We start from the raw sequence: 12,359 nt of genomic DNA on the forward strand, positions 1-12,359 counted from the left end.
CTGTAAGAGTTTTAGAAATGCTGAAATGCCGAATCTCGGGCCCACCCCAGACCTAATGAATGCAAATCTGCATTTCAACAAAATCTCCAGGTGATTTTATGCACACTAAACTTTAGAAGCTTGGATAAAACCTCTAAACAGAATTTCTCTCTGTTCTTTGCGTATGTCTCTAAGAATGGATGTATAGTGTAGGGCTCTGATGATCAAACCAAAATATCTTGTACTACCAAATCCTGCAGCCATCACAGTGCACAAATTGCTGAACTTCACTTTTTAGCTTCACCTGGCAACAGTGTCCTCTCTAGGTTATGGCACCAAAGTGGCTCCCATTCAAGAAGGAGTAAAAAGTAGAGAAGTTAGATCTTAGTCTTCACTCTCAGCCTTCTTCTTCTAGTTTTTCTCTAATTACAATTCTCACATGAAAGGTTGACTTCTAGCCTACCCAACAATCATTTTAGGACTTGAGTAAAATGTCATAAGAATTTTCAGATTAGGATGCACCCTGGGTCCTGAGCCAACATAATTTCCCATTCTTAATGATGTTGCCCACAGTTTCCCAAGCTGCAATCACCACCCCACCTTGTGGACCATGAAAACTTCAAAGAGAGAACATGGGTTATTCATCTCTATTTTTCCAAAATCTAGTTCCATGCCTGGTCCATGGAAGTAACTAACACATGTTTGCTGAATGAATGGATGAATTGTATTCTCAGGAAATCTAAGGCACATGGTGTATAGAGATGCTCTAAGACCTTCTTCCTCTAGCCAGCTGGAATGACAGGTTATACTAGACAGTGAATTTCAATGTTATGCTCTTTCCAAATTATTTTACATAGTGTTAACAAAAACAAACAAACAAAAACCAATCCCAAAACAACAACATCAACAAAGACATCAAAAATAAATCAAAATAGTTACTCTCCTCCTGACATTTATGGTTATTATCTATAAACATTATTTTTATAAAGATGCATGTCTAAACTATTTCTCAGGGGATGAAATAAAACAGTGACAGAATTTTTATAATTCAAATTGCAACTGGAAGTTTTCCTTATGTACATTAATAAGAGTTCTCTTCAGTTTTACTGCCTGATCATTAGCTCATTTCAGTGTTCATAAATTAGCGAAATGTTATCAACACATAATTTATAAAGGTAAAATTTTAAAACAACGTAGATCCTTAAAGGCAAATTTTAAAACAACCTAAACTTTTAAATGTGTATCCTTTTAATAAATCTATACTGCCATTTGAAATCATATTGCAATTATATAATTATTACAAAAAAAGGTTATTTACAACATGTTACTGATCAAGACAGTATGTTACAGAGAGATGGATAGATGAATGGATGGATGGACAGGTAGGTTAAGAAGATAGACATATAGATAAATATAGAAAAAAAAGTAAAGAAAAACATCTGAAAGAATATTTACCAAAACATTAATAGCAAAATCTATAGATGATAGAATACTAATAATCTGTATTTATTTTTCAATAATATTTCAGTACATTTTATAATAAATGTATAATTTTGGTGACTATAGCTAACAAAAGTGAAAATTTGCTTAAAGGTTCTCACCACAAAGCAAATTAAAAAAAAAAAAAAAAAAAGGAAGCAACTAGGCAAAGTGATAGAGTGATAAGTGAATTAACTAACTTGATGTGTTACTTGATGGTAAACACCGCATAAAACCTATATACAGACAGGAATGTAGCTCCCTGGTAAGCTTTTGCCTAATATGCATGAGGCCCTAGGTACAATCCCCAGCAACACCACCCAAAAGAAAAAAAAAAAAAAAAACTATACAAAATAATTTTGTGAATACCTCTGTAAAGATGGAATTTTTGTTAATAAATAGATCCATAAATAAATTTCATTTTTAAAATAATTCATACACTGGAAAAAAATAAAGGATCCAAAGACTCTATAGAAAGTAAAATAGGAAGTTAGTAATGAGGAAGTATTTTAAAGGAGTTACTGGGGAGCATGATTGGAATGACCAAAGCCTCAGGGAAGATACCTCCTCTACATTTGAAGCCCCAGACAGAAAAGATTAGATAGGTCCATTGTCAATGGCAAAAGGTGCTGCTGTTTTATTAGGAATGACAAAAAATAAATAATATTAGCTCTCTCTCTCTCCCTAATAAAAATCACTTCCATACTGAAAGTAATCTACTGCAATTCTACTGGCCTCTCCATCATCCAGCGATCTGTTTCTATGCAAATGTCCATGTGATAAATGAGCCATCACATGAAAATTACTATTATTTTTTTTAATTAAGGAGGCTCAACGTTGGCAAGAAAGTGAAAAAAAAAAATGATCTCCTGTTCCCACTAGCAACAAAAGAGTTCTGTTTTCTTTTAAACAGAGCTCCCCAAACCAAAGGCGCTCTCTGCCTCTGCAAGGACACCCCAGTAGAAAAGAGAAGGGTGGAGAAAGTGGAAAAGAGGTGATAGGAAGAAAAGAAAGAAGGAAAAAAGGGAAGGAAGGACGAAAGGCCATTCTGATTTTAGGAACATCTAGCCACTATATAGTTGAAAAGAGAAAAAAGGATCTGTTAATCTTCAAAAGAGTGTAAGTAGTTAGTAATGCCTACTGAAATAGAAAAACAAAATAAGTATTTGGGATTTTCTTTTCTATTTACAAAATAGAAATAGTTTTCTTAGGCAAAGGGAGGCCCAAATCAAGTCATTCTCATGAATTGATGATGATCACATCTTGCTCTTTTCTTAAACAACTGAAACAAAAATTCTGGTTAAGTCTGGTTTTTCTCAAAGCTTTCTCAAAATCCTGTTTTCACAGGATTTTGAGAAAGCTTACAGGCATTGCACTCCTTATTTGGTGCACCAAATTCCAGCTGAGGTGTACCTCTTTGGCCCTGAAGGTACAGCCTAACATGCAAAAGAGCCAGTGCAGAGCCCTAAAGTTTCTCAAGTGGCCAGAACTGCTGCTTTATCACAAGTCTGTACAGCAAATCTAAGACAGTGTATGTTGCTTATCAAACAATATTGAACAGGGATTTGGGATTCACAAAATGCAAGAGCTTTCTGAGTTTCTGAAATAAACAATATCTACTTTTTTTTTTAAATACATGCTATCTAAACATATTGTGATAATAAAAGAAATCTGAGCCAGTTCTCTGGCCCTAGCTTCCCTTCCTTTGAGTAATTGCTAATTTCACACATGAGGAAATAATTATATCCGTTTGGATTTTTTTTTTTTTTTTTTTGCTTGCCTCAAATTTCCAAAATAAAAATACAGGGACATGTACTTTTTATTTGCTTATTTATGATGCAGTTTTCTAAGAAGTGAAATGCAGCAACGAAAGCCACATCTATAAATCCTGGAGATAAGAAATACATATTTGAAGGGAGCTGTATTTGAAGAGGATGTTTAGGGGAATGTTAAGGATTGACACTGTGATTTAAGGACGGGAAAGTATTTCTTTCTGCATGCTCCATAATTCAAGTTGGGTTTGAAGAGAGAGATTAGAGAGTCTGGATATATTGGGTTTTCTCACCAGTTCAGATTCTTTTTGGCTTCTGACTGCTTCATGCTAAACTGATAAAATATATGAATGCTGTGTATATAGGTTACCTGGTGAGATAAAGTGGGTAGTTGTATTGCTTTTTTGTAGTGGCTGCTTGGGTTTCCTCTTGTTCTTTGTTAGTTAGCATGCACTTTCTGGATGCATTAATTTCAGAGAACCAGTCTGTATTTTAAGATCTCACAATCAGAAATAAAAATGGTGAACATCAAATAAATGTATACTATTATGGCCAATGTTGTACAAGAACTTTATACATAGATAATGTTATTTCATCCTTCTGTCTATGACATGGTTGCTTAATCTTGGCCTTATTTTTCTGATAAGCAGCTGAGACTCAAGATACTGTTTTACTTGCCTATGTGCACTTAGGCGGTAAGTGTAAAGATAAGATTGGAAACCAGGTGGGCTAACTCTGGAGCCCACACTTTTACCATTACTCACGGCTCAAAGAAGGAGATAATACTTCAAAGTTGTATGTGATCTCACCAGTACACACAGTTCTTTCAAACTCTCATGGTGGCTCTTCCTCTCTGCCTAGGTACATTTTTACCTTAGCTGGGACCTCAGGACACTTCCATGTCACATTTTACTTATCATCCTCCTGCAGGACATGGCTGTTGGTCCATAGCATTTGTATATTTTAGTACTGTGCACATCTTCCACCTAGGAATTGATTGTGTGGGTAATTCAGTTACAGTAGGGAAGGAGTAGGTCCACCCAGATTCCAGAAGATTCAAAGAGCCGTCCCACATGCTGTATTTGAAATGCTGACACACAACTAGTTCTGGAATCTTTTTGTCATGCAATTTAACCATGTCAGGAAAACACAGTTTTGAAAAGGAAAACAAGGCTATACATTTGCAGAACTGTCTGTTTTCCACAATGCAATATAAATGTTATTTTGTTTTCTCCTCCTAATTTCTCCCACAAGATCTGAGAAGGGGATGCAGTTCTTAACTCATCTATATAAAATAAACTAGCAAAGGAATTGAGACCCGGAGAGGGTTGTTAGGGATAGATCTGGGACTAGATCTCACATCTTAAGAAGTTTTTTTATGATAATGCTTTGCCATTCAAGTGTATACGTCCATGGGGCCTAGTTTTAGGAGACTCAATGATTTAGATATTGAACATACTTCAGTGCTCATTAGACCAACAAGAGCAGTGAAAAGAAATGGTGTTCTGTGGAAGGTAAATGGGGTAATGTCATATTGGGTTATCAGAGAGCCACTAAATGTGAACAAATGGGATTTTCCAGTGAAACTTACATGTGCCTGACATGTTTACCAGAAAGGACAGAATTTTAGATAAGCCAAAACTTTCCATCTTTATTGATCTGACAGAAGTGACATAGGATATTTTTTTTTAATGAGCTTAAATTAGCATTCAGTTAGCTCCCCACACGCAATCCACTATCATTTCTCCAATGGTTGGTTAATATTTCACAAAATTTGAAACTCTAACTATGATATAACAAGACCCTTCAGGATTGACCTTTTTCTATCTTTAACTAGAGATTTTAAACTCCTTCTTTCCCTCAAGGAACATAGGGTAGGGATTCATACAATCAAACTATTTTCTACATCTCAGTAACCTCCCACCCCTAACAGACAGAAAACCACCAATAGTTCACTTTGAAAAATAAAGGGTGCAGAGATTTGCCCCCAGGTAAATTTCTCTTTCTCTATTTCCATCTAACCCCCTGTTGCTCCATTAACAAATTCTTCTTAAAGGCAGTTTGACTTACCCAATTAGCCCATTGATTTAAATTACTTCCTGCTGAGTCCAGGAATATTCCTTCTGTTTTCCCTTTTTGTGCTCTGGTGTTGGAACACATGGCCTTGTCAGAAGCTCAAGCTTACAAAGGCTTATCTTACAAAATATTTCAAAAGCTAGTATTATAACAAGTGGCAAAAATAGAAGGATGTGTCTAAATTTATCCAAGAGTTACTCAGGTTTTTTGCTAACTACTCTATCACCAAACTCTTCTATAGATGTTTTCTAAAACCCACATGGTTATCCTTTTTCCTAATTGCTTTACTTAAAAAAAAACAGTTTCCATTTGATCTCCCAAAATACAAATTTCCCCTTTAAAAAGTTTAATGGAACTTAGATAAATAGAAGAGTTATCTAGGGGCTGGGGATATAGCTTAATGGGTAGAGTGTTTGTCTTGCATGCACAAGGCCCTGAGTTTGATCCCCAGCACCACAAAAAGAAAAAAGAAAGTCATCTAAGTTTACAAAACTAGAAATATATCATCACTAACCATCTAATTTCATGCCCAAAGCAGCCAAAGTTTGTAGATTTGTAAACAGACAAATAGGTTATGATTTAAGACTTCTGTTTGTAGCTTTTAATAACTTTGATTACTAATTTACATAGCTCTCAAAAATACTACTCTTTCTCTTCTCAATTTTCATATGTTAACTGTGATATGATTCTGTCTTAGACATTTAGGGGACAAGAATATTGTGGGCATAAAAATGGCTGTTAGTCTAATCTCTTAGTCGAATACCAGCTTTATCAAGAATCTCCTGTGGGCAAAGTACTCTGTTCAAAGTCTTAAAAATCTAACTTAATTTCATTTCCCTACAATCATTCAAGATTAATTATCTTTTCACAGGCCTTTCACCAACAAATAAAACTGAAGCTTAAAGAAGTTTAATAATTAGCCCAAGATCACATTACTAAGAAATGGTGACATTTAAGTTCCACTTCCAGGTTGTTTGTTCTGGTGAGCCACTGTTTAGATGGTTCGTCCCACAGAATCTCACGGTGCTAGATCTGAACATCTTATCAAGCAAACTATTTCATTTTACTAGCAATTCCCCTACTGCTTGAGGTAATTGAAGCTATGCAACCTTCCAGAGTTAACAAGTATACAGACTATAGACCTTTCTGCTAGAGAAGAGAAACAATTCTTGGACTTCGTCTTATAAAAATCAATCAGGAGCGGAGAATTATTGAGCACATGCTGGGAGTTGTGTGAGGGGCTGGAAATACAACCATGTTAAAGTCCCTAATCTCATGGAAGTTCCAATGACTTAAAAAAAAAAAAAAAAGCATAAATAGCTACCATTTGTATTGTGTTCTTAGTAAATTGCAAGCATTACCCAAACACTTCACATATATTGTCTCATTCATTGTCGCTTAATCTGCACAACACCTTATAAGACTGGCATGATTTACTGAGAATACTGAGTAAAGAATGGTACAGTGACGTGCCTTCGTGTCTGTAGAGTTTATTAAAGGCACAATGATTAAGTAGGTACACCACTACCACCCCAGAATGAGAAAAATGTCAACTTGGAGGAATTTTCTTTTCAGAGTTCTCACAGAAGAACAGAGCTGTGTACATGTTTGCAAGACAAATTAGGAAATGCACTATGAGCCTATTAAATTCAGAGACATATATATATCTAGCATCTGAGACATTTCTATATGAAATTCCTAATGCTCTCCTGCAAACTAACCACTTACCTGTCGTCAAAAATGCACTGTTCTTTTTATTGTTCTATCGAAGCACCTTAGAGAAACCACCTAAACATTTTTCCATGAGTATGAAATTCGGTTATTCATATATAGCTCTCTATTTCTGAGTTGTTAAAATTTAAATCAAATTGATTCTTAAAACAACAAAATGATTAAGAATTAAGTTATCCTCTCCCATGACATTCAAGGATTTGGTATTTGGGATCTGATAGGATGTTAGAGTCAGATTTGATTTCATTATCACCTAGCTAATTTTGTTCATGAGACTCTTGCTCTTTTTTTTCAGTTTCTAAAATCTATTCACACTGATAAAAAAAAATGAGTAACTTCCTAATTTGAAGCTTGTAAAGAAATCTCCTATTGTGCTAGTAATTATAAAATCTTTAAAGAAAATTCTTACCATGGCCAATAATAGGCATCAAAAACTATGACCCTGAGATGGCAGCCTCTAACACTGTAAATCGTCTGCAGCAGACACACCCAACATAGAAACAGAACTCCATGATCATGGATGAGTTAGGATTCAATATTTCATGGAGGTAGAATGATTTCCAACTCACAAAGATCTACAAAATAATTGGGTTTTCTTCCTTTAATCTCTTTTTAAGTACAACCTACTAAATATTTTACTGTCAAAGTGATTTTTGTTTGTCTATTTTGAAAGATTGGCCATCGTATATATCAACCCAATGCCAAACTGACATAGAAGGTAATAGCAGAGACCACTCCAAATCTGCCTTCTTTTTTCTGTTTTCCGGCACACATTTGGAACAGTAAGCAAAAAAAGAAGATAATTTGGGGAACAGTGCCACTAGACAAAACGTCTAAAGAGACTTTGTGCACAAGCCTTTTCTTCTCTCCCATGTTTATACCTGTGATACTCACTTATACCCACAGCTGTAACGAGCTTGATTGCCAGTTCAGGAATTTCACACTGAATAAAAAACGGTTCCAGGATGTAGCGTCCAAATGCCAGGGATATCACAGCTGTAGCTGCAGGGCTAAACAGATTTTTATATATTTAGGTTAACTATAGGGAAAAAAATGAACAGCATTTTCAGTTCAAGTTTTCTATCTGAAGGTGTTACTACTTAGAGAATGTGTTTAAAATGAAAGTCTATAATTTAAGAATTCCATATTTCATTAGGTTTACTTAGGCGTTCCAAATGTCACAGTGCCTGTAACATTGGTGGCTATTCTGAAACAGCCTTGAGAGCAAGGCTGGGAACTATCAACTTTGTCCCTGCTCTCCCAACATTTGATACTTTTCTTTAAAAATTTACATTAGGGCTGGGGCTGTAGCTCAGTGGCAGAGTGCTTGCCTAGCATGTGTGAGGCACTGGGTTCGATCCTTCGCAGCACACAAAAATAAACAAATAAAATAAAGGCATTCTGTCCATCTACAACTACCAAAAATAAATAAAAGTTTAAAAAAATCAAATACAAATAAAAATTTAAGTTATTATATGAGACCCTGACTGGGCCTTCCTTATAAGAACTGGTCTTCATTCTCTTTTAAGTCTGTAATAAAACTCAAGCTATGGTATGAATTTGTTAATGGCATAGATCTAATGGAGTGGAGTATAGTGAGAAGAAGGAATACGAAATTCAACCTAAAAAAAAAAAAATCAGCATTCATAAGTGTTCCTTGCAAATTAATGCAAATTCATGCCTAAATACTTAGCATTGTTTTTTTTCTTGTCTTTCTAGTACAAAACCTCAAAACAAACTGATTGTTCTTAATTCCACACAAAGAGAGAAAGGTCTCAAAGAAAAGAAGGAAATCATGAAATTTATGGTGCTATCCGGTTCCCAAGTCAAGGTTGGAAACACAGAATGGTATATAGCAACACAGGTAATAAACTATTCTAGTTTAATTCTTCAAATATTTGAAAGAGAAAATCACACACACTTTTCCATTGTACTCATATTTATACATGAATGCATATTCTTTCCATACACATGCATCATCTAATTTCCCCTTCAGCTTCTCTTTCTTCTGGTCACCTAATGCCCAGGCCGGATCCAGATTATCAGGAAACCCACCACCATTCTGTGTTTCCAACCTTGACTTGGGTGCCAGATAGCACCATAAATTTCATGATTTTCTTCTTTTCCTAGAGACCCTCTCCTCTTTCCTCCAAATGACACTATTTTTCCTGTTCTTCATCATTTATTAAAAATTTTAATGTGCAAATTAAAATCTGATCATGTCATTTTAACACTTTCAAAATGTGCTGTGGATACATGGAAATGCTTTGTATTGTATTCAAGGCCTCATTCAGCTCCCTCCCACTAGAGAGATCCAAATCTCTTTTCTTCTGCCTGGAGCCTCTTCAACTCACTGGCCATATTTTATACTTCAGATTTTGGTTTCTTTTTATCTGCAGTACTGGGAATCAAACCCTTGTACATGCTCGACAAGTACTCCATCACTGAGGGACGTCCCCAGCCCAGATCTTGGTTTACTTGTTCTTGGTTCGGAGAAGCTTCTCTAACCCTCTGTCTGAGTCAGGCCTCCCCAGAGTACACTCTTACTGAATCCTGATTTCTCTTCCATATCTTCTTATCATTCACTTATTTGATTACCTGATAGATAACCATTCCCCCACTTGACCCTGAATTCTATGGGCACAAAGTTATTCTACCTGAATAACCACTCTTCCCCTATTGTTTAATGCAATGTGTGCCATGGATTAGGAACAATACATATTGAATATATTGTGAAGGATTGAGTTCAGTTTAATGAGTCATGCTATGTACTGTTGGGTGATTTTTCTTTCCTTGAATGTGTTTTACAGATTATTTCTGGCAATGGTAACTTAATGTATAATTTTAATAAGAAATATATTGGTATCATGGGTATTAGTAAAAGAAAAGAACAACTAATTATTTAGGTATCTTGTGTCTCCTCAAGTCATTTGTTTTCTGCCTATTTGACAGATCACTCCATTGATAGGAGTCCTGTATGACTAACCTATATATATCTTGGTACACATACACACACACACACACACACACACATTGAAAAGCTTCTAGAATTTATCTAGGTCATTTTCTCTGTACACACACACACACACACTGTAAAGCAGTTTTTTCAAAATTAAAACAGCATCTATTTATCAGTTATTTGAGAGTAGAAATTGTGACTCATTCCAATTTAGATATCTTTATCTTGCCATTCACCATTCGGTAGCAGTTTGTGAAATGAATAAATTAATGAATGAGCACCATATCTGTGCAACTGCAAATGGAATGATCATGCTTATAAGAATACCAAGCAATTAGCCAAAGTTACACAGCAAATGCATGCTGAAGAGGGACAGGAATCTAAGGTATCAATTTATATCCAATATATACAGGGCACTCATATAAGTAGTATAAGAGTTACAAGAAGGGGGGAAAAAAAGAGCTACAAAAAGTGTTAAAACCTGGGTTTATATTTTTGAAACGTTTGCAATTTATACAGGGAAACAGAACACAGTCACCTGAAATACTGAGTCAAAAAATACCAGGTGCTGAGTTCATTGTTAGGTGAGAAGCAGAGACCACATCTTTCAGAAGATTTAAGAGATGAAAGAAACACTGTCCACTAGAATAAACATGCAATTATCTATGAAAAAGATAAGACATAAGTTGGCCCTGTAAGAGTGTATGCCTCAGATAATCAGAAAGGAACAGAAGGTACATCCCAGGTAAGGGGACCTGAGAAAAGAAATAAAATACTCCTTTATCATTATTTTATTATAAGAAGTTTTAAGTAATGCAGAAATGTTTGCAATGAGAATAGACTGACTTGCCATTGAAGTTTGTTCTACTCTGAAGCCCTTTGTTTGAAAAGAGACTCCTAACACCATAAAGATCATGATTAGTGTTAATGGGTATTCATTAGCTCTGCATTTGCCATTTACTGTAAATGACAGAATAAAAGCTCCCATTAGCTCTCAGCTATGTATGTTTGATAAGTATACAGTAAGAGCAAGTTTCCCTCCTTATTTCTATTAAGCTTTTTAATCAGAAAGTGCAAGTCACATCCTATGAGGCAGTAGCTTTAAGGGACTGTGACACTCTTATGACATCATAAGTCTCCCACAAAGCCGAAGGAAAGCTGCTATTCAGAGTGACTTAGCATTATTTGGTGCCAAGAAGATCAGGAAGGGGAACACATTCCTACAACAATAAAATCAAAAGATTTTCGCAACTACAGTTCACTGGTCTGTTTATGTGAGGAAGTGAGTCATTTATGGTATGTAAACTTAATTTTTTAAAGAATAAGATTTGCTGATACTGTTTTCAGGCACAGATGTTTCTTAGTCATAAAAATAGAGTAAAGTTAAATAACTTCATGTTATAATCTACAATTCCAATTCCTGTCCTATTTGATTGTGCCTGGTCAATCAAAAGGTAAGACTTATCAAGGTGGATTTTGATGCTTCATATCTTTTCAAATAAGCATCTATCCTAGAAAAGTAAAAGAGAATAATCAAAGATTAAAGGTAAGCAGTACTTTAAAAGTCTGGTGGTGTTGTTGAACCACTACCAATGATAGAACTACACTAACAATGTCAATCCAGAAAGGTAATGTATCACAGGTTCTCTGCTGAGTATACACATTTACAACATAGGCACATGAAATACATATTTCTGATGAGTTAAAAATAATCAAGTCACTCAGAAGAATAGGATGACTGAGGTTTATTTTTCCTTATTTTTTTCTTATGTTCTTACCGTATTATGAGCAGTTCCACCCAGACTCGCACAAAGGCTAGTAATGGGCCAAACACTTCCAGAATATATGTATAATGACCTCCAGATTTCTTTATGCTTGTTCCCAATTCAGCATAGGACAAGGCTCCTGTGAAACAGTTATAATAAAAAGGTAGAAATTTAATACATAATCAGGCCAACTAGTGGTAGAATTCTTACTGACGCTAATGTTGCGTGCAAAGTAACTACTTGAGTCTGAAATGACGTCATCTAATTGCTGAGACTTAGCAAGTTCCTCTTGGAACTTCCTCACATTGGAGACCTACTTCATTCTATTTGAACAATGTCATTTTACTTAAAATGGTAAACATGAACTTCTAAACAATATCATATGATTCAGAATTTGGAGTTGGAAAAACCTGGGAGCAAAAGGAAAAAGAGAAGATAGATGTCAGTAGTACTGACCTGTTTTTTTGAAAAGCATAACCACATACAAGACAAGTAATTATCCCAAACTGACCTCATTATGTGAAGAGCTCTTTTAACAAATGATGTTTCTGTAGCAAATTAATGTAAGTAAGAGTTATCTGTTCTTCATCAAAATGT

General features: G+C 35.2%; 1 protein-coding gene across 1 annotated transcript in view; it reads right to left on the bottom strand.

The window, feature by feature from the left end:
- The window catches only part of Slc7a11 (solute carrier family 7 member 11), a 64,917-nt gene that overhangs the window by 48,534 nt on the left and 4,024 nt on the right, over window positions 1-12,359 (bottom strand). Inside the window, exons 2-3 of the mRNA XM_026386192.2 lie at window positions 11,775-11,901; window positions 7,932-8,047 (exon numbers count right to left, since the gene is read on the bottom strand). Coding sequence (XP_026241977.2) covers window positions 7,932-8,047; window positions 11,775-11,901 — 243 coding nt within the window. The remainder of the gene's footprint in view (window positions 1-7,931; window positions 8,048-11,774; window positions 11,902-12,359) is intronic.

The sequence above is a fragment of the Urocitellus parryii genome, chromosome 10 (genome assembly GCF_045843805.1).
Source record: "Urocitellus parryii isolate mUroPar1 chromosome 10, mUroPar1.hap1, whole genome shotgun sequence".
Taxonomy (NCBI): domain Eukaryota; kingdom Metazoa; phylum Chordata; class Mammalia; order Rodentia; family Sciuridae; genus Urocitellus; species Urocitellus parryii.